General features: G+C 27.9%; 2 protein-coding genes across 5 annotated transcripts in view; both read left to right on the top strand.

The window, feature by feature from the left end:
• LOC114180733 (TMV resistance protein N-like) overlaps positions 1 to 23,154 on the top strand; it is a gene marked incomplete at its 5' end in the record, with an annotated part of 85,882 nt that overhangs the window by 39,767 nt on the left and 22,961 nt on the right. The gene's annotated exons all lie outside the window — the stretch shown is intronic.
• LOC114181948 lies at positions 15,722 to 17,526 on the top strand. 4 transcript variants are annotated; one of them, XR_003603969.1, is made up of 7 exons: positions 15,722 to 15,939; positions 16,359 to 16,445; positions 16,529 to 16,601; positions 16,766 to 16,856; positions 16,953 to 17,087; positions 17,188 to 17,290; positions 17,383 to 17,526. XR_003603969.1 is itself a non-coding variant. In XM_028068637.1 (5 exons), the coding sequence occupies exons 2-5, from the start codon at positions 16,361 to 16,363 to the stop codon at positions 17,043 to 17,045; spliced, it is 342 nt and encodes a 113-aa protein (XP_027924438.1). In that variant the 5' UTR covers positions 15,722 to 15,955; positions 16,359 to 16,360; the 3' UTR covers positions 17,046 to 17,104. The 4 variants fall into 4 exon arrangements, 1 of the variants encoding a protein (XP_027924438.1); XR_003603968.1 differs by having other exon boundaries at positions 15,722 to 15,955; XR_003603970.1 differs by having other exon boundaries at positions 15,726 to 15,808.

Genomic DNA, 23,154 nt, shown 5'->3' with positions numbered 1-23,154 from the left:
CACTAATTAAACGAGTATAACAATATATATATATATATATTAGACAAATTGTTAATATATATATATATATATATATATATTGTCAGCAAGTATTTTTCTTTTTTTAATTTTTTTTCAATTATAAATTTTCGTGTTGCATTTTGGAGTGCAGTGATATGTGATATGTAAAATGAAATTTAAATTTTGATGAAAAGAAATGTAGAAATTACGAGAAAATGAGAGATTCAGTTCATGGCATGTATGATAATAATGACTTATTTAGTGTTAAAATCCAGTTAAAGGTGTAATTTATGGAGCAAGTACATTGCTTCGATTGTAATACCCTAATACTCCTAGGAATCACGAGAATCATTAATACTCTCATCCACTCAATTGACCTAGCCCATTCCCAACTTTGTGGACAAAGTTTTTCCCGCACCAAATGATAATGTTGGGCTGTTTTTCCCTGCACCTCCACTAATTTCTTTAGCATTTCCATATTTTATGAAACTACCTAAAATACCTTTTTAACCTTTATGTCTTTTTCTTTTTTTAATTTTTATGTATTTTGTTAAAAAAATAATTGTTGAAAGGGGGAGCTGATCAATCCAATAAAGATGATTTTGATGATGTCCAAAGTCATACAAATACCTGTATGATTTTGATGATGTCTAAAGTCATATAAACACCTTGTATCACTTCTTTAGGTTTAGTCTTAAACTTATCATTTGTATAGGTGATGTATACCTAGGATTACATGTAAGCCAAGCTTGAACGATATAGATTAGTTGCCAGACTCTTGAATATGTCAATTGCATAACTCGTTAATGGATTAGACATTTAACCAATGGATATCATAAGGCACTGCACTTATGGAGTGAAAATTCACCCACGATAATCAATTAGGTAAATTTCCTAATACACTAATCTCATCAGTAGGACTCTGGTTTAAAAACAAATTTGAAATCAGTTTGAAAATTACACATCACTGAATCAAGAAGAGATTTTTCTAAGAGATTGAGATAGGTAGAGTTCTTGCATTCTTGGGAGATCATTCTATTAGGCATTCAAGAAGATTGGCAATGGATTCAATCTTGGATGGTCAAGCTTGACATTGGGATTAAGTGTCACATCTGCACATTCATTGGGATTAAGTGTCACATCTGCACATAAATTATATAAGATTAATTTTTATTTATTTTCAATTGTTAGATTGAATTTTATTTTTTTATTTCAAAGAAGTATAAAACTGCTTAATAAAATTTTATATAAAATTTAAAATACAAAATGTATAAAATTAAAAAATTCAAATTCAAATTAGATAATTATTTGTTGAAGTTATTAGTTATTTAAATTAAAATTAATAATTAAAAATACTAAATTAGTTAATAATAAAAATGTAGTTTTGAAAATTAGTAATAGATGTAAGGTAAAAAAGATAAAGTCGAGAAATAACTGATTTAATATAATAAAAATCAGTTTTGCTTATTGATGTTTTTTCTTCAATTGAGGGTGCACAGGAAGAAGGTACTAATATGTATTAGTTCTTTAATATAATATCTTCTTATTGTGGAACAGTGTTCACATTTGGAGATTCAAAAGCAGTGTTCCATATTCAAATTTGTTGCTCTTTGATGTTTATCAGTTTGAATAATTATTATTTTTAAAGAAAGAGTTGAAACAGTCCTGGCTAAGGATTAGAGTTCAAAAACACTAGTGCAGAACAGGGTTTTTAACTCGTCTTATAGGCCTTGGTTATTGCGGGACCGAAGCCTATAAGGAGGCGGTGGCATTTTTGAAAATTTTCTCAGCATTTTGCCTCGGGTCCAAAATCAACTGAAGCATATAACCGGTTTTATGCTTCGGTTCTCAACCAACCGAAGCCTATAATCCATCTGTGGCCCCCAGGTTTACAAAACTGTCACTAACAGCGCATGCTTTGGCCTCGGATAACAAAGGACCGAGGCCTATAACAGACGATTTGGCCTTGGGTGGCGAAGAACCAAGGCCTATAATGCTTTATGCCTCGGGTGTTTACAGAACCGAGGCCATATCCTTTATTTAGGTTCCCAAATCGCGCGAACCCATCATTGTTCATCATCTTCTCTCTCGCGAAGCTCTCCGCCACCGTGCCCTTCGTCACGATTCGCCCTCTGTTGCCCTCCATCGCCGATTGCGCCTCCGTCCACGAAGTTAGGGTTGCCGGTCTTGCTCTGCCACCGAACAGCAGGCGAAAAGGAAGCAGTCATCGTCGCGCCACCGTCCAGCCCTCGTTGCGGCCTCCGTCGCTCCTCCGTTGCGCCCTCCTACGCGCCACCGTCACGCCGCCTCTGTTGCGCCCTGGTTGCGCCCTCTTTCGCGCGTACGTCGCGCCCTCTTTCGCGCGTACGTCGCGCCCTCCGTCGCGCCCTCCGTCGTGCCTCCGTCGCCCCACTTCACCACGGTCTCCCACAGCTACCACTTGGCGACAAACGTTGCATTGCTGCTCCGTGTGACTGCTCCGGCGAGTATCTTGTGCCTCGTTCGCCATTTCCAGCCACCGTTGCACCGCCAATTCTGCCCGGGGTAAATTCAAAACGCGTTATTTTTTCTTTCGTTTTGTATATTTTTTTATGATTTAGGTAATTGTTTTGCATTTTGATGAGGTTTTTGGTTGATTTTTGCGTTTTTCTTTTGTTATTTTTACGGTCTCTTATTTATTTTATTGCCTCTTATAGCTCTTGAAGACCTCAGTATCGTGGGTGTGCATCATCTTCCATTGTCATTCAATTTTCACGCTCCCAAGTTCCTAATTCTATTATTTTGTAAGATTTTGTTGTCTATTATGTATTAGTAATATGTTATATATATTTGGTTTATTATTTACTTAAATATTTGTTTGATTTGTGAGTTAGCCTTAGTTTCCCTTAGTTTCTCATTTGAAATTCAATACGAAAATTATGTATTGTCCCCGAGTTTTCATTTTGAAAAAACTACATTTTTTTTAAATTAGATATAAGGGGATACAATACTAATAATTTAAAGGGTTAAGTATGTTTTTAGTCCCTGAACTTTGACCCAAAATTGGAATTCGTCCCTGGTCGAAACTTTGATAAATTTCGGTCCCTAAACTTTAAAAATGAATGAATATAGTCATTTTAACCCAATTTTGTTAACTTTTTTAGGTTTCGAATGCATTTCTCAGTAAATATTGGAGTTGTTTACGCCGTTTGACACATTCTCGGCTCAATATTTACTGAAAAATGTATTCGAAACCTAAAAAAAAGATAACAAAATTGGATTAAAAGGACTATATTCACTCACTTTTAAAGTTTAGGGACTGAAATTTATCAAAGTTTCGACCAGGGACGAATTTCAATTTTGGGTCAAAGTTCAGGGACTAAAAACATACTTAACCCTAATTTAAATGTATTGAATCTTGAATTGTCCGATTGGACAATTTAAGAAGATTAATCACTTTCTAGTAATTTATTAGTGCATATATATATTTTAAAATACAGATCTTAAAATTCATGAATATTTGTCAATTGTGTTTTGTATCGATCTTCGGGTGCATATTTGATTGTGGTTTATAATCACTTTCATTTCGTGTATCCTGAAGACCAATGCGAAATGCTGGCAAAATTTCGTGAAATTTAAGATATGTATTTTAAAGGTATAAATACACATTTGGTACCCAAACTTTTTCGGAAAGTTCAATGTGGTACCCGAACTTTAGGAATGTTCAATTTGGTACCCCAATTTTCTAAAGAGGTTCAATTTGGTCCTCTCCGTTAAGTTGGAGTTAACACCGTGTCCGTACAGGACACGTGTCAAGCCATAAAATTTCTTTTTTTTTTCAAAAAAATTAATTTTTTTTTTCAAAAAATTTAAAAAACTGCCACGTGTCAGTTTATCATCGTGTCACGTGACAGCTTACAAGCATGACACGTGGCAGTGTAATAGTTGTTTTCAATTTAGTACCCCAATTTAAATTTTTGGTTCAATTTAGTACCTAAATTTTTTAAAATGATCCAATTTCGTTCTTTCCTGTTTGAGACCAAATTAGTAAATAAGCTTAATTATAATTTATATAAACATGTTAAAATAATTGTTTTGAATTTATACATCAAATCACTACACCTAAATATTCAAATTATTTTATTTTTTACAAGTGTAAAAAATTTCATGTATAAAAAATTACAAAGGTTAAAATGAAAAAAATAAAATAATTTAAGTATTTAGGTGAAATGATTTGATGTATATATATTATAAAAAGTTATTGTAACATGTATATATAGGTTGTAATTAAGCTTATTTACTAATTTGGTCTCAAATGGAAGATGACGAAATTGAATGATTTTAAAAAATTGGGGTACTAAATTGAACCAAAAATTTAAATTGGGGTACTAAATTGAAAATAACTATTACACTGCCACGTGTCATGCTTGTAAGCTGCCACGTGGCACGATGATAAACTGACACGTGGCAGTTTTTTTAAATTTTTTGAAAAAAAAAATTAATTTTTTGAAAAAAAATTAAAAAAAAATAAAAATTTCATGGCTTGACACGTGTCCTGTACGGACACGGTGTTAACTCCAACTTAACGGAGATGACCAAATTTAACCTCTTTAGAAAATTGGGGTACCAAATTGAACATTCCTAAAGTTCGGGTACCATATTGAACTTTCCGAAAAAGTTTGGGTACCAAATGTGTATTTATACCTTCTTTAAAAGTAATATGTACCAATAAAATAAAGAAAGTGAATCTTCTTAAATGGGATAGGGTCACACCTTCATTACAACGTGAGCATTGATTCAAAGATTACTGAAATTGTTCACGCAATTTCAGTATGGATCGAGATTGGATTAATTTACCACGTATTAGCGCTGAGTATGAGAATGGAGTAGAGAAATTTATAAAATTTGCGCAACGTTATGAGGGGAGAAGTGTGAAGTTCAGATGTCCTTGTGTCAACTGTTTGAATGGAAGAAAATTGAATGCAACTCAAGTTAGGGAACATCTTATTTGTGATGGTTTCCTTAGAAGTTATACAATATGGACATGGCACGACGAATTAATACACATTCCAACTGTTTCTCGGACTGAATATCTTGCTAATTCCTCCATGAAAGAGCGACCGGAAGAGCGACCGGAAGAGCGATAGGAAGAGCAATTTGAAGAGCGAGTAGAAGTAGAAGAAGACAATATGCAGGACATGATACGAGATGTTGGCGCAGAAGCTTTTGCACAAGCGCATGTTTAAAGAAAGAATTTTGCATGTCCTTTAGAAAGAGAAATTAATTAAAGATGATTTTTATTTGAAAGTGAATTTGACTTGTTTGACGAATGTTTTTATGTTTTTTTTTTGTAATTATTCACATGATATATACCTTTTATATATATATATATATATATATATATATGTATATATATATATATTATAATATAGTTAAATCATTGAATATATATATATATATATATATATATATATATATATTTTCTCTTTAGGATTTTCCTATGAGAAATTTGGTATGGGGAGAATGTGGAAGAGGTGGCACAAATGATTGATTGAATATGTTCGAAATGTCGAGACTTTTGTAACCGTAGTTTTTTCTAGTGGATTACTTTTCGTTTTTATCTAATTGGTTTTTAAGTTTGTGTATTCATGAATTAATTCTGAAGGTTTTTTATAGGAAACGATGACATGAACAATATCAATCTCTTATATTGTATTGTCAAAGAATTTGAAAATGAATTAAGAACTCTTAGAATGTTGTGACTAGTCCTCTGATTCGAATCAGAGAAAGAGGAAAATCTTGTCATCAAATGTTTTACTAGATGTGACATAATGTAACGTAAGATTCACACTAGTTATTAAGAAAATTTGAATGAGTTTATGTTTTATATTAATTGTTCTTAATAGCATAATGTCGGCCAAAGCACTCACCGCATCTTGATATTGTATTTACGATACTCTTGTAAATCTATCTAAGACATATTATATGTTGTTAACATTATTTTTAATGTGACACACATATTTTGTTTTTTAGGTTTATTTTATTGCTTTTTATGATTTCACTGACTGTACCTTCACATTCACACAACATACACCTGATGTTAAGTGTTGGTTGCACCCACGTTTTGCTATGCGTACCCCTACATTTTACTTAGTTGCATCCATGTTATTAACACTTGATTTGTTCTTTATATCCCATGTTTCATTATTTACACTCTATCACTTTTTTGGCTAATCTTTATTTTACTCTTCACAAGCTCTATTTTATTATTAATCATACTTCATACTTTTCATTATTCAGCATCTCATTAAATATAAAATAAATATATTTTAAAGTAACATTAAAATGTCTTTTTTTATAAATAATAAAAATATGAAAAAAATACATTTTTAAAGATTTTAAAACTATTATTATAATATTTTAACCACTTTAAATACACTTCTAATTTGGTTATTCCAATATTTTAACCAGATACATTTCTAATTTGGTTATTGTAATATTTTAAACCACTTTGGATGCACTTCTAATCTGGTTATTTTAATATTCTAAACTACTTTAAATGCACTTTTAATTTGATTATTTCAATTTTTAAACTACTTTGAATCATTTCCAATTTGATTATTTTAATATTTTAAATCCTTTACGTACATTTCTAATTCAGTTCTTTATATATTTTAAAATCACTTTGCATATACTTTTACTTTAGTTATTTTAAAACTATTGGAAATATCTTTCAATATTCATAATTTTGGTTTTACAAAATATTACATTAAAATTAAAAATCTGTTTTACCCACAAATATTTTCTATAGAAGTTTTCTAGTTACAAATGTTTGCTATAAAATTTTTCTACCGAAACATGTGTTTTTCAAAGAAGTACGTGATCTTGATTCTCCCTTCTGAATGGAGATACATAGGACATAAGCTTATCCTTGTCGAACTCATTCCCTACAAATCCAAAATATTCAAAAAATATGTTTTCAAATAGTTTTCTTCTAGAACTACGTGATCCTAATTTTCAATTGTAAATAGGAATACGTAGGATCGATGTTAATATTTGTCAGATCTAAAAGTTAAAATATATGTTTTTGTTTCTCTTATACCTTCTTTATTTTTACTTTTGGGAAAAAAATTTATAAAAATCACATTCATTTTGCATAATTAAACCGACTCTCGAATCCAAAATCTGATTTTCACATGCCAACTCTTGTTTCATAAAGTAGTTTTGTTTTATCATTATCCTTATTTGTGAATGAAGATAAATAAATCTTATTTTGATATTTTTTTCATGGTATGTTTCTTCTTTATTTGATAATAATAATAAATTAAAAAAATGTATTTTAAATTGTTACATAATAAATTATTTAGAATAATCTAAAAGTATGAATGATAATAACTGTTTAAAAAATCACTCTTATGAAATGGTTCTATATTGTTACATAAATAATATATAGTTACCAATTATATTTTATATATTATTTTTTAATTCAATTATAGCTTGTATTTATTAAAATAAAACATTACAGATTTCAATCATAGAAATAATTTATGTATGAATACTTACATGATAAATACATTTTAAAAAGTATTTCGGTATTAATTCCACAAATTTCAGAATAAATATTTATATCAAGAGAAAGTAATTAAAATGAATTGAGATTATAAAAGAAGTTATGCTTTAGTTATTTAGGAAATTAGTTAAGAAGATTTCTATAAAAATTAATTCCACAAATAAATGTTGAGAAGTCACGTATAGTCGACTTAAGTGTAATAGTACATCTTATTACATATTTATTGATATTTTAAAATGAAATCTAGCATGGTATCATAGCTTATATAATAGAGTGGTGGAAATGCCTTAATTATATCTTATTTTAACCATATAAATACACCTTTGAATGAATGTTTATACGATAAACAACTTCCAATAAGTATTTTGGTGAAGAAAATAATTAAAATGAATTAAGCTTCTCAAAGAATTAAGCCACAACCTTAATATAACATAACATAGGTGGAGAGCAAGCATGTAAGAAACAATCACCCATTATTTTCCTACAAATACATAAATTATATGACTGGGGCTAAAATTATCAATATCACAATCACCTTTTTTTTTTCATAACCATTTCATATATGTAGAAATATTTATGTTGTTCGTAATGAATAGTTTTATTTGGTCAGTGTGTACGAATTATTTATACATTTCAATTCTGAGTTGAATATCTGTATTAATATTATTAGCTTTATTTTTTTTATACAAATTTTATTTTATTGTTGGAATGTTTTATAAATAATATATATATATATATATATATATATATTATGATTATTCATTTTTTTCTTGACTGTTTTACATATCATCAAATATAATTAAAAAATAATAATAAATACACGAATACTCATGCACAAGTAAAAAAAACTTAAAATTAAAATATTTATTTTAGAAGGTACTGTTTAAAAAAAAAATCATTTAACTGAAAAGGTAAATGATACACGTTAAGAACATAAAAGTTATGTAAATCTACTTTTAACAAAAATGGTTCCTGATAAAAAAAAAAATAATTGTTACAGCCTTTAAAGGTTTATAATATTCTGCAGTTTCAAAAGAAATTTTTTGAATAATAGCCTTTATTTTGTTTTCTTAAATGAATTAGTTTAAATTAAATTGTGTTTACTTGATTAGGGCCGGACATAAATTTCCAATTTTCTTTATCTATTTTTTCTCCAATCTGATTTATTTAAAGTTTATTTTATTAAAAATTAATCTATTTAAATTTATTTACTAAATTTAGATTTTAAGTTGATCTATATTTTATATTTTTTTAAATTGAATATCTTTTCTTTGAATTCGGATTTTCAAATATGGAAAATCACAAAATATTCAATTCAAATTTTTAATCTAAGTTTTTAGTTGGTTTGGACGAAAGGTCGAGATGAGTTGGTCTAGATAGAGTTCAAGGTCGAGACAAGTCAACCCTGGCTGAAGCTCAACTAAAATTCAGTCGAATCAACCCCAACTGAAATTTGATGGAATTCAGTCCATTCAGTTCCAACCACCATTCAACCAAGTTGACCTTGACCGAAATTCGATCAACATCGACCTAGTCAGTCCTAACCAAAATATGGTCGAAGTCAACCAAGTTGGCCTCAAATACTTTTAGGGACATAAAACTTTTTGTTTAATGCTCTATTTAATAATTTTTTGTATTTTATCTAGGTTAAATTATACCTTTGGTCCCCATTTTTGTAGCAAAACTCCCTCAATTTTTTTTATCTCAATTTGGTCCCTATTTTGGGAAATTTGATGCAATCAAGTCCTTTCCGTGAGTGGTGTAGTAACGACGTTAAATGGGGTGTCACGTGTCAATTGCTAGATTTTTTGAATTTTTTTTAAATTAATATTTTGCCACATGTCAAACAGACATTGTGCCACGTGACAGTGATAGTGCCACGTGTCACTATCATGCGATGTGTCATTTCTCTATTCACAATTTGGTCCTAGTATTTTAATTTGTCTCAATTTAGTCCTAATTTTTGTAAAAATTGTGCAATTTTGTCCCTCTCCAAATTGAAATCAAATTTAATTTTTATATAAATGTGCACAAATATTTCTATCAAAATTGTACAATTTATATAGGGACCAATTTGAGAATAAGAAAATGACACATGACATAATATTGACATGTGGCACTGTCACTGCCACATGACACTGTCACTTCCACGTGGCACGATGTCAGTTTGACACGTGGTAAATTTTTATTTTTTTTTTAAATTTTTAAAAAATAAATGAAATATAAAAAAAATTCAAAAAAAAATTAAAAAATCCAAAAACTGAAACGTAACATCCCATTTAAAACTGTTACTACACCATTAAGGAAAAGGACTTGATTGCATAAAATTTTTCAAAATAAAGACCAAATTGAGATAAAAAAAAATAGAGCACCAAATTGATATTTTATTATGAAAATAGGGAAAACTTTTTATCTATTATGTCATTTTATTTTAAGCAATAGTTGAAATATATGTAAATTTATCTTTTAGTCAAGTAACTTATCTTTTTTTATTATAAAAATCAATGTTTTTTCAATATACGCTTGAAATGTTTACGTATTAATGGATACATGAACCGTTGATGACACCTGAATAATAAAATTCATGGATAAATAAAATTAAAATATTTAATTTAGAGAGCACTCTTATGAAAGATATTACTAAAAAATAGAAACGGTACATATGTTATGATATAAAAATCCAGTAAATTATTTTTTAATTAAAAATATTCTTAATTCAAAAGAAAATTATACTTGTTTTAGTTTTTGATATTATAGTATTTTGCAGTTTTCTGAAAAAGTTTATAAATAAACCTTTGATTTTTTCTTTCTTATATAATTAAGTAATTTAAATTAAAATATATTTATTCGGGAGTTAAATTGAATTTAGACCTTTCCAATGTGTTGGAATTTTTCTTTCTTAAAACTATTAGATTCTAAAGTAATTATAAAATATAATCCATAAGATGTTTATATATTTACGTTCAAATTTAATCTGTATCAGTTTAAAACAAAAAAAATAAAATTAAGACGTTCATATTTATCTATTTACGTTACTTTTATTATATCTTTTAGAAAACTTATCATGAAAGAATAATAAAGATCTAGGAAGACAAATTTGATTTAGAAAGAAGAAACAAAGTAGAGAAGAAGAAGAAACAAAGATCTCTGCAATATCTTGATAAACTGGTGAGATAGTATTTGAGATTTATTCTACAAATATCACAGTTGCACCACATAATTGATAAGAATTTAAATAGATTGCCCTTACAAGTCAACATTTATATTGTTATCCAATCAAGACTTCTCATGTTTTTATCATACTCTTAGGTAGAGTAAATACAAGTTTACACATTCTAGTTTATTTTAGTTTCCTCTTAACTAAATCAAATCCTTTCATAATAGTGCTTGACACAAGGCTCAAGGTCAGAAAGAGGTTCGGAACAAACCGTGTTGGATTGCATGGGAATTGATGTTACATTCAAAGCATTTTACTCCTTGTTCTATTCTTAGCTTCTTCCAACATCATAACATAGTTCTCAAATAATTAAGAATCACAACTTTTGTCCCCTTCACACATGTAAACACAAAAATCACAAACGAATAATATTACAAAGTAGTAGGATTTGTTCTTAAAAGATCGCTATAGTTCAACCACCTCTTCATCAATAGCATCTTGCACTCCCCTCATCACTGGTAATATTTAAATCTTTAGTATATTAATATATATTTTATATTGTAACGAATGTTACTAATTATGTTTTTTTTATGTTAGGTGTCTGATCAAGGGAGTGTTCCTAATGAAGAAACAAATGATTCAGATCAAGATCAAAACTAATAGTTGAAGAATGCTATATTATACTTTTACTATTTTAATTTTATGAAGAAACAAAGATATTGTAATATTCCACTAGTTTCAACATCTAAATTTTATTGTTTACCTTGAACAGACAAACTTTCTTGTTTTTACATATTATATCTAGTTATGAAAAAATATCAAAATTTTAGAATTTTTGTTTATTATTTGATATGTTTCAGGAATTATGTGGATTAAAAAAGTGCAACAAATAAAATTAAAGGGATTTAAAACACCAAACAAAAGTCATCTATAAATAATGAATTGCATTGTAGGAGTGAAAAAACCCCACCAGGGATTTAAAAACGTTGAAATTGATTGAAATTGAAAACCAACAGAGGTTTGAAAAACTTCCAGAAAGTAGCGGAGGTTCCAAAACCGTTAGTAAGTAGCGGAGGTTCCAGAACCGTAGGTAAGTAGCGGAGGTTCCAGAATCGCCGGTAAGTAGTGGGGGTTCCAGAACAGCTGGTAAGTAACGGGGTTCCAGAACCACTGGTAAATAGCGGGGGTTCTAGAACCGTCGATAAATAGCGGGGGTTCCAGAACTGCCGGTAAGTACTCTTTACCAGGGGTTGCTGAAAACCGTCAGTAATTCGTTAATGACGCTGGCTTTTCTAGGGAAAAACCAAACTGCGGGTAACGCCTTTAGTGAAGGTTAAAACTGTCAGGAATGCCAAAAGTAACCTCCGTTATTATTTCTCTTGTAGTGACATATAGTCGACTTAAGTGTAGTACGTAGTACAACTTATTACATATTTATTGATATCTTAAGATGAAATCTGGCATGGTATCATAGCTTATATATTGGAGTGGTCAAAATGCCTTAATTATATCTTATTTTAACGATATAAATACACTTTGAATGAATGTTTATATGATAAACAACTTCCAATAAGTATTTTGGTGAAGAAAATAATTAAAATGAATTGAGCTTCTAAAAGAAGTTAAATGTCTACTTACATGGATAACTTGAAAAAGAAAACAAAACGTTGGAAAGTCTGACATCACCATAATCAAGTCCTAGATTACCATTTATGTATTTGTTAGTCAATATCATAAATGTTGGTTTGTTTTAGGACATGGACCAAATGACAATTTATCTTTTTATGTTATATGTAAATATAAAGTTAGATATTATAATTTATGTTTTAGAAAAATTAAGAAAATATTGTACACCATCAAACAAATGATGAAGAAAGGAGAATAAACACATGCTTTAAAGTAGGGATGGCAATGTGGGCCAGCCCGTTAGGCCCGGCCTGCATAAGGCCCGCACATCGCGGATTGGCTTGTCCCACCCCACCCCGCACTTGTCCCACGGGCTGACCAGCTTTTTTTTTTTTAATTCTTATGATAAAACTTTCAATGTTTAAAAATTGGAAAACTTTAAGAAGTTTACAAAATTAAGTAAAGACTTTGGGGAGTTGGATAATAAATTGATAATTCAACATTTTCATCATATTCATATTCATACTATGACATATATAATGTATTCTTTAAATTTTAGCATATTAAAAAATACATAATACTTGTCTTTTTCAGGTATACAAGAATTTAAAATGTTAAGAATTTGAAATGTAAATGTAAGAGTCCATAAAAAAGGTAATTAATAAACACAAGTGCCAGTTTTTTTTATAATTTATTTAGGCAGGTTGGCTCGCGCGGGCCGCAAACTTATGTGGGCATGCAGTCTCACTACCTAACTCGTCCCGCATTTTTTTCGTGGGCTTGCGGACTGGCCCGACATGCTAGACCCATATTGCTATCCTACTTTAAAGAGAGCCACAACCTCAATATAACATAGGTTGAGAGCAAGCATGTAACAAACAATCACCAATTCTTTTCCTACAAATACATAAATTATATGACTGGGGCTAAAATTATCAATATCACAATCACTCCTTTTTTTCATAAGCATATAATTACATATTCGTAGAAATATTTATGGTTGTTCGTAATGAATAGTTTTATTTGGTCAATGTACGAATTATTTATACATTTCAATTGTGAGTTGAATATCTATATTAATATTATTAGCTTTATTTTTTTTATACAAATTTTATTTTATTGTTGGAATGTTTTATAAATAATATATATATATATATATATATATGTATATTATGATTATTCATATTTTTTTCTTTACTGAAATTCGATCATCATTGATGGAGTTAGTCTCGACTAAAATATGGTGAAAGTCAGCCAAATTGACCTCAAATACTTTAGGGACATAAAACTTTTTGTTTAGTGCTCTATTTAATAATTATTTGTATTTTATCTATAATATCATTTTATTTTAAGTAATAGTTGAAATATATGTAAATTTATCTTTTAGTCAAGTAACTTATTTTTTTCTATTATAGAAATCAATGGGTTTTCAATACGCTTGAAATGTGTATGTATTAATGGATACATGAACAGTTGATGACACCTGAATAATAAAATTCATGGATAAATAAAATTAAAATATTTAATTTAGAGAGCACTCTTATAAAAGATATTACTAAAAAATAGAAACGGTACATATGTTATGATATAAAAATCCAGTAAATTATTTTTTAATTAAAAATATTCTTAATTCAAAAGAAAATTATACTTGTTTTAGTTTTTGATATTATAGTATTTTGCAGTTTTCTGAAAAAGTTTATAAATAAACCTTTGATTTTTTCTTTCTTATATAATTAAGTAATTTAAATTAAAATATATTTATTTGGGAGTTAAATTGAATTTAGACCTTTCTAATGTGTTGGAATTTTTCTTTCTTAAAATTATTAGATTCTAGTCCATAAGATGTTTATATATTTACGTTCAAATTTAATCTGTATCAGTTTAAAACAAAAACAAAAAATGAAGACGTTACTTTTATTATATCTTTTAGAAAACTTATCATGAAACAAATTTGATTTAGAAAGAAGAAACGTTTGTTTTCAGCACGATTAGGTTTTCAGTGAACATTGTTTTCTTTGAAAAACGTTTTTCTTTGCCTCTTTTCTGGACCATAGAAATGACGCAGCAGGTTTAGGTTTTCAATGAATGTTGTTTTGATCGAAAACCCTTTTCTTTTGCCGCTTCTCTCAACCAATGATCTCAACTGTGAAACAACCAAACATTAGTCTGTGCTCTGTCATAGCAAAAATTGAATGCGCAGATTCTTCTATAAACAAATTAGTCATCATTCACGTGAATGTATAGGACAAACCTGCTGAAAACCGTGTTTTTTCTGAACCAATAATGAAAGAAGCAATTTAATTACTACTGTCTTTATATCTAACTGTTTATAGTAAATAATTGAATGTGCACATTAAAATTGTTTCCTTCTTCTCCGATGTAAAAGAGAGGAAGAAATGCATAGTTTTTGAACTTTAATTTAACAGCATCTTATCTATTCATCATAAATTACGTCGCAAACAAAGAAAAGCCTTCATTTTTACTATAAATATTATTATTTTATAAATAAAAGTATTTTTTTACATTCCATATGCGTCACCTTGATTATTATTATCCATATTTATAAACGAATATAAATAAATCCTTTTTAAAATATAATTTCAAGGTATATTTCTAAGCTTTTTTAATAAATTTTTTATTGATTTAAGAAGGGTTTAAGTATAATTATCCTACTACTCCCAGGAATCCACGAAAACCATTAATACTACCATCCACCCAAATAACCTTCCAACAACTATGACCTATTCTATAACCATATCCCAGCAGCCTAAGTACCCATTCCCTCAATTGACCAAACCTAGCCCATTTCCAACTTTGTTTATGATTTCAAAATAATAATTTCGTGTTTTATGATTTCAAATTTTTGAAAATTCATATCTTAAATTCAACTTAAATGTTTTATTCTTTATCCAGTATTTATTTTTATTACGGTAGTTAGACATGTTGTTATAAATTAAAAAAATTACACCTTAAGTCCACTCATATTTAAAAGATTTTAAAAATAAAGTCTTAAAATATAGATTATATTATAATTATATTGGAATCTATCTATTACATGAGTTTTAAAAAAAATATAAAGCATTAGAAAGAAATTAAATTAAATTTAACAACTAGATAAAAATAATTTAAATTTAATTAATTGATTATATAAGAAAATAAAATATAAGATATTTGTTCATAAACTTTCTCTACAAACTGTAAAATATAAACAAATTAAAACAAACTAAAACAAATTAAAACATGCAATTCAGAAAAGAATGAAAATAAAATAATGAGAAAAAAAATTCTGAATTTTAAATAAAAAAATAATAAATAAAACAAAAGTAATTTACCGGAGCGTCTTTAAAACCTGTAGTGCAAGCATTTGTATAGACAGTGACAACGGTGCATTGTTTTTACTTTCAAAGCCAAAGCATTCATATTAGCCATGACAACTGTGTATTATTTCTTTTCTTTCAAAGTCCCAAAATGAGAGAGTATGTTTCCTTCTTTTTAAGAGACCTAACTCATTTCTCCACTTCTTCAAAGATTAGGTTTCGTTCCTTTAATAAATTTCTAATCTAGCTAGGAAGGAGAAGAAGAAGAAGAGTAGAAACAATAGTTTGCAGTGCGTGTTCTTCTTGGTAACTTATCTTATTAATTAGTTCTTGCATAATATGTTTCACTTTTCTTTTTCTCTTGTTTCTTCATTTTTTTTTCTCCTCCTTTTCCTTGGAGAAAATTTGAGAAATCAGTGACAAGTGGAAGAAAGTTTGACAGAAAAATAGTTTTGGTCTAACGCATAGCAATTATAAATTTGTAAAGACGTTATTTTTATTTATCTTTTGGTTTAAGCATTCACTTTTGTATTTGTAAGAGTTATAATTGAAATATTTGGAGAGTTTAATGATGCAATCACGTCATATTGTAAATGTTTTTTCTTTGTATTAGCTTTAAGAAAGCATTGAATACTATAGATTGGATTTGTCTAAAAGGTATATATATGTACATCTTTTGTCTAAAGAGGATTTTCCTGTGAAAAATTAGGTATGGGGAGAATGTCGAAGAGGTGGCACAGTTGGCTGATTGAACATGTTCGAAGTGTCGAGACTTTTGCAATCGTAGTTTCTTCTAGTGGGTTTCTTTTCGTTTTTATCAATTTGTTTTTTGAGTTTGTATTGTAGTCATGAATTATAATTTTGGAGTTATGTTTATAGGAAGCGACAAGGTGAACCGTATCAATCTCTTATATCGTATTGTCAAGGAAAAGGAATTTTGGATCAGAAGCAGGTAGTTTACTAATTTCTTTTTTTTGTTTTTACTTGTGTGGTGTCTAATTTTACATTTTGGAGTGTGTTCAGTTTGTTTCGTGATGTTGTGATGTATTTGGATGATAACGCTTTTGTTGTCTTAATATAATCTAAAGTGGTTGGAAACTTGCTTACTATGTCTAGGAAACTGAGAAGATATATTCAAGACGAAAATTCAAGACAAGCAAAAGCAGTAAAAGAAGCGAAACTTATGATTGCTGCAACTAAGGAAAAGGTAATATAAAGCAAGGTGTTATGATGCTCTTTGTATATGGATTATCCTTGCTATTACAGTGTGTTCATAACAAATCTGTGTGCATGATATATACAGGTAAAGTGTCTTGTGCAGAGGTTGCAGAATGAGAAGGATGTAAAAGTACAAGATGAAGTTGTTACATCACCTGAAGAAAGCTGTAGTTTATAGTCCTGCAGAGAAGGATGAAGTTGATAAATATATTTCTTCAAGGTGAGTTATTTTCTTAAAGTTAAGTGGATTGTTATTGTGGTTTGAGATACTTTACATGATATTTGAAAGTTTGCATTCTTCCTTTCTACCTTGGTTGTAGGGCTAAAAGACTTAAGAGCTCTCAAACAAGTTTGTAGGAGTTTGTGTTTTATGTTAATTGTTCTTAATAGCATGACGCTTGCCAAAACACTCACTCCATCATGGTATTGTATCTATGAGACTCTTGTAAATTCATCTAATAATAATATGTTGCCAACATTATTTTTAACATGATATACATTTCTTTTTTTTGTAGGATTTTGTGGATATCTCTATGTGGTGGCCGTTCCTCTCATTTGTTTTTGGATACAAGGGACCTTAATTATTCTGATCATTGTATATATATTTTTTGTATTTTATTTTAGTGGAATACGAAATGAAATTATTTTTTTAATTGATATTATGATTGTATTTTTAACTAGGTAGATGTCCAATGATATATTATTCATTGAAAAGTGATGAATGTATTCTGAATATTTCAGCAGTTACAATTTAAGAAAAATTTTAGATCTTTTCTCTTGACCAAATATTAACAATATAGATTTTTGTTTAATAGCACTTAGTGTTGCTATTTTTCATAACCATATAATTCATATATGTAGAAATATTTATAGAAATTGTTCGTAATGAATAATTTTATTTGTTCAATGTGTATGAATTATTTTATACATCTCAAAGGTGAATTGGATATAATATTATTAGCTTTATTTATTTATTTATACAAATTTTATTTTATTGTTTGAATGTTATATATATATATATATATATATATATATATATATATATATATATCATTTTATGATTATTCATTTTTTATGACTGTTCATATAATCAAATATCATTAAAAAAAATTAATAGTAATAAATACACGAATGCATAGTTAAAAAAAAGACTTAACCTAATAGCAACGGTATTAGGTTAACCTAATATTATTGCTCATTCCAACTAAGCAATAATGACCTCAACCACGAAACAACCAATTTACTATTTCTACAGCTTTTCAATAACATCTTTTCTTCTCGAATGTAAAAGAGAGGAAGAAATGTATAATTTTAAAACCTTAACCTAATAGCAACTGTATTCAGAATTTCAATGAATTTTGTGCAGAATTGCTATTGGCAACGGTATTCAGCTTTTCAATGAATTTTGTTTTCATTGAAAACCCTTTTCTTTTGCCGCTTCTCTGCACCAATGACCTCAACTACGAAACAACCAATTTACTATTTCTACATCTTTCAATAGCATCTTTCTTTTCTTTCATTGAAAACCGTATTTTTCTGAACCAATGAAAGAAGCAATTTCATTACTACTGTCTTTATATCTAACTCTTTATAATCAATAATAATTGAATGTGCAGTTGTTTCCTTCTTCTCCAATGTAAAAGAGGAGGAAGAAATGTATAGTTTTAAAACCTTAACTCAATAGCATCTTATCTATTTATCGTAATGCAAATAAAAAAATGCCTTCATTTTTATTATAAATACTATTGTTTTAGTAATAAAAACTGTTTCTTTTCATTCCATATGCATCACTTTCATTATATCTTATTTTAATTATAGAAATTTACTATGAATGCATATTTACATGATAAACACATATCTAATCATGCATACCACAATTTTATGTTGACAAAATATTTTATGATTAGTATCCATATTTTTAATACATATATATATATATATATATATATATATATATATATATATGTTTTTTTCTTTTTTTAATTTTTATGTATTTTGTTAAAAAATTAATTGTTGAAAGGGGGAGTTACTCAATCCAATAAAGCTAATTTTGATGATATCTAAAGTCATACAAACACTTTGTATAACTTCTTTAGGCTTAGTCTTGAACTTATCATTTGTATAGGTAATGTATATCTAGGATTACATGTAAGCCGAGCTTGAATGGTATAGATTAGTTGTCAGACTCTTGAATATGTCAATTGCAGAACTCGTTAATGGATTAGACATTTAACTAATGGATTATCATAAGGCACTGCACTTATGTAGTGAAAATTCACCCATGATAATCAATTAGGTAAATTTCCTAATACACTAATCTCATCATTAAAACTCTGGTTTAAAAACAAATATGAAATCAGTTTGAAAATTACACATCACTGAATCAAGAAGAGATTTTTCTAAGAGATTGAGATACACAGAGTTCTTGCATTCTTGGGAGATCATTTTATTAGGCATTCAAGAAGATTGATGATGGATTCAATCTTGGATGGTCAAGCCTGACATTGGGATTAAGTGTCACATCTACACATTCATTAGGTGTATTCGTTCCTTGCTGTTGAATTGTATTTATGTTCAATGTTAATTCATTGTGTAAGTGAAGGCCTAGTTGCAATTGTGTGAAGGCATTGCATCTAGGGGGAGTTCTTGATTTGTAGATCAAGCTCCTTAGTCTTGAGGGTCTTCAATTATATAGGTGATCTTGTAATTCTTGTAACTCTATTGATTCAGTGAAATCCTCCTAAGCTTGGGTTGCTTAGGAGAAGACTCGACGTAGATTCATCTTAAATTGAACTAGTATAAAAATTGTTGTGTTTTCTTGTTTCTTTGCTCTTTTATGCCATTCCTAATTGATTGAATAAGTCCATAAAAACAAAATTGAAAAATTGGTTATTGAATTTATAAACACTAAAGACAATTTTCAAGATTTCCTTAAAAATAGTAAAAAATAAAGTAACCAATTCACCCACCCTCTTGGTTGGGATATATTAGACATATATGTTTTAACATTAATGTTTTTTAATTTAATTTATTCAAAAATATTATATTTTAATATATTATATAAAAATAAACTATATATATATTAATCTTCTATTTCTAAAATATATATTAAAAAAATAAAAAATATAAATATAAATAAGTTTTAAAAAAGTTAAGATAAAAAGTACAAAAGAAAAAATTAAAAACAAATTAAAAAATCAAACAAAAGAATAAAATAATATATATATATATATATAATTATATTTATATATATTTTTTATTCTGTTTTATTTTTTTAAGTTTAATTATTTTTTCTTTATTTTCTTTATTATTTATCTTTTGATATATATATATATATATATATATATATATATATATATTTATATATATTGGTATTAACTATATTATGATATTATATATATTTTGGAAGTCGGTTTCTTGTATTATATATATTCTAGATGTTGACTTCGGTAGTATAATATTTTGGAAGTCGACCTTTGGTAATATATTTTAATATTTTAAAGTATTTTTTACTGGAAGTCGACTTCTGATAATATATTTTGATATCCGGAAGTATCTTTCATGGAAGTCGACATTCAAAAGTAATTTTGGAGGTGTGATTTGCATTATTTTGCTCAAATGGTCAAAGGGTATTTTTGTGATTTAAATTTTTTTTTCAAGTGCAGAAGAAATTTTGGAGGGACAGGAAGAAAGCCCCTAATGTTGTGGGTTCAAGATATTTGAGCCCAACAAATGCAAGACACAAAAGACCATCTGGATGAAAGACCATAATATTTATTAGAGTTTCACTAATTATTATCAATAGTTTTTGGCTCAAATGTACTGCAATCCAACCCTTATTTATATCACTTCCTGCCCTTATTTATATCACTTTCTATAGAGAATTAAGACAATGAATGAAAATAGTGGTTTGTTATTCTTGTCTTCCATGTTCAATAGCTCTTTCTAGGATAATGATTGTTACCGCCTAACAATTTCCTTCTTTGAATTTTCTTGAAGTGTTATTTTTGTGTTTTTATTTAACCAAATAGTTTTTTTAATTCAAGTATATCTAGTTCACTTGAAAGTCTTATTTTCTTGATTATTATTATCCATATTTATAAACGAATATAAATAAATCCTTTTTAAAATATATTTCAAGGTATGTTTCTAAGCTTTTTTAATAAATTCTTTATTGATTTAACAAGGGTTTAAGTAAAATTATTTTATATTTACCGTAAATTTCAAAAAAATATATTAGATAAGTCATTTCATACGTTGATTACACGAGTCTAAGAATACACTGAATAAATGAGTATAACAAAATATATTATTTTAATAAATGAATAGTTTTTGAACCTTGTGATATTAGATGAGTTTTTGGGTCAAAGTTCAAGTGGAGTCGGTTTGTTCCGAAGGTTGACTTAATTCGGTCAGGATTGAAGGTTAAGCCGACTAGGCTTGGATCCGAGGTTGAGCTAAGTCATACCCAAGTCATAGGTCGATTGAGTCGGTTCGACCGAAGGTTGAGTTGAGTTGTACCAAATTGGAGGTCGAACTATAAGTTAAGTTAAATTAAAAGATGAAATCTAGTTCATCATAAAATAGAAATTAAATTTCTTTATCCAAATAAAGAAATTGAAATCTAAAATATTTCAATTACTTCATTCAAACTAATTATTTAAGAAATAAAAAAATTCAATTATATATAATTGAATTACTAAGTATTTCAATTTCTTTGAATTGTAAAAATCCGTCCTCTAAAAAAAGGTTAATGAGTATCATTTTTAAGATCACAAAAATTCATATATTTGATTCACACTCTCTTATTTAAATACAATAATAAAAGAAGTATATATAAGATGGATAAAAGAAGTAATAGAAACAAAATAATAATCCCGTGTTTTATGATTTCAAATTTTTGAAAATTCATATATAAAATTTAACTTAAATGTGTTACTTCTATCCAGTATTTATTTTCAGTACCGTATTTACACATGTGTTTATAAATTAGAAAAATTACAGTGTAAGTCCCCTCATATTTTCTTTTTTACTAGAATATGCATAGTTAAGCACATTTTTGTATTTAAAGGATTTTAAAAATAAAGTCTTAAAATATAGATTATATTTATAATTATGTTAGAATCTATCTATTACATGAGTTTTCAAGAAACAAAATCTAAAACATTAGAAAGAAATTAAATTAAATTTAACAACTAGATAAAAATAATTTAAATTAAATTAATTGATTATATAAGAAAATAAAATATAAGATATTTGTTCATAAATTTTCTCAACAAAAAATAAAATATAAACAAACTAAAACATACAATTTAGAAAAGAATGAAAATAAAATAATGAGATAAAAAAAATCTGTATTTTAAAATTCAACAGTAACATAAAATATAAAAAAAATAAAATAAACAGAAGTAATTCACGTGAGATCAGTCTTTAAAACATGTGGTGCAAGCATTTGTATAGAGAGTGAGAACTGTGCATTGATTTTACTTTCAAAACCAATGCATTCGTATTGGCCGTGGCAACAGGGCATTATTTTTTTCCTTACAAAGTCCCAAAATGAGAGAGTAGGTTTCCTTCCTTTTAAGAGACCTAACTCCTTTCTTCATTTCTTCATAGATTGAGTTTTGTTCCTTTAAGATACCTAATTTATTGAGAAGAAGAAAAAAAAACTTCTAACCTAGCTCGGAAGGAGAAGAAGAAGAAGAGCAGAAACAATAGTTTGCAGCGCGTGTTCTTCTTGGTAACTTACCTTATTAATTAGTTCTTGCATAATATGTTTCACTTTTCTTTTTCTCTTGTTTCTTCATTTTTCTTGTTCTCCTCCTTTTCCTTGGAGAAAATCTGAGAAAGAACAGGGACAAGTGGAAGAAAGTTTGACAAAAAAATAGTTTTGGTCTAATGCATGACATATATTTGTTTACCTTTTACAACTTTCCTATATGCTCTCTGTAATTTATATCTGCATAAAGTACAATTTCTTTCATGTATATTCATGTTAAAAAATTTCTCTCTTATTTTAAGAACGTGAAAACTGTGAAGAGCTAAAACTCTAAAGTCAAGTAGACGTTATTTTTGTTTATTTTATGGTTTAAGCATTCACTTTTGTATCTGTAAGAGCTAAAACTAATTCATAATTGAAATATTTGGAGAGTTTAATGATGCAATCACATCATATTCTAATTTTTTTTTGTATTAGCTTTAAGAAAGCATTAAATACTATAAATTGGATTTTCTTTAAAAGTATATATATGTACATGTTTTGTCTAAAGAGGATTTTCATGTGGAAA

This window comes from Vigna unguiculata, chromosome 4, assembly GCF_004118075.2.
Source record: "Vigna unguiculata cultivar IT97K-499-35 chromosome 4, ASM411807v1, whole genome shotgun sequence".
NCBI classification, from domain to species: domain Eukaryota; kingdom Viridiplantae; phylum Streptophyta; class Magnoliopsida; order Fabales; family Fabaceae; genus Vigna; species Vigna unguiculata.
The sequence above is the reverse complement of the archived record's forward strand: the minus strand, read 5'-3'. Positions and strand labels throughout refer to the sequence as shown.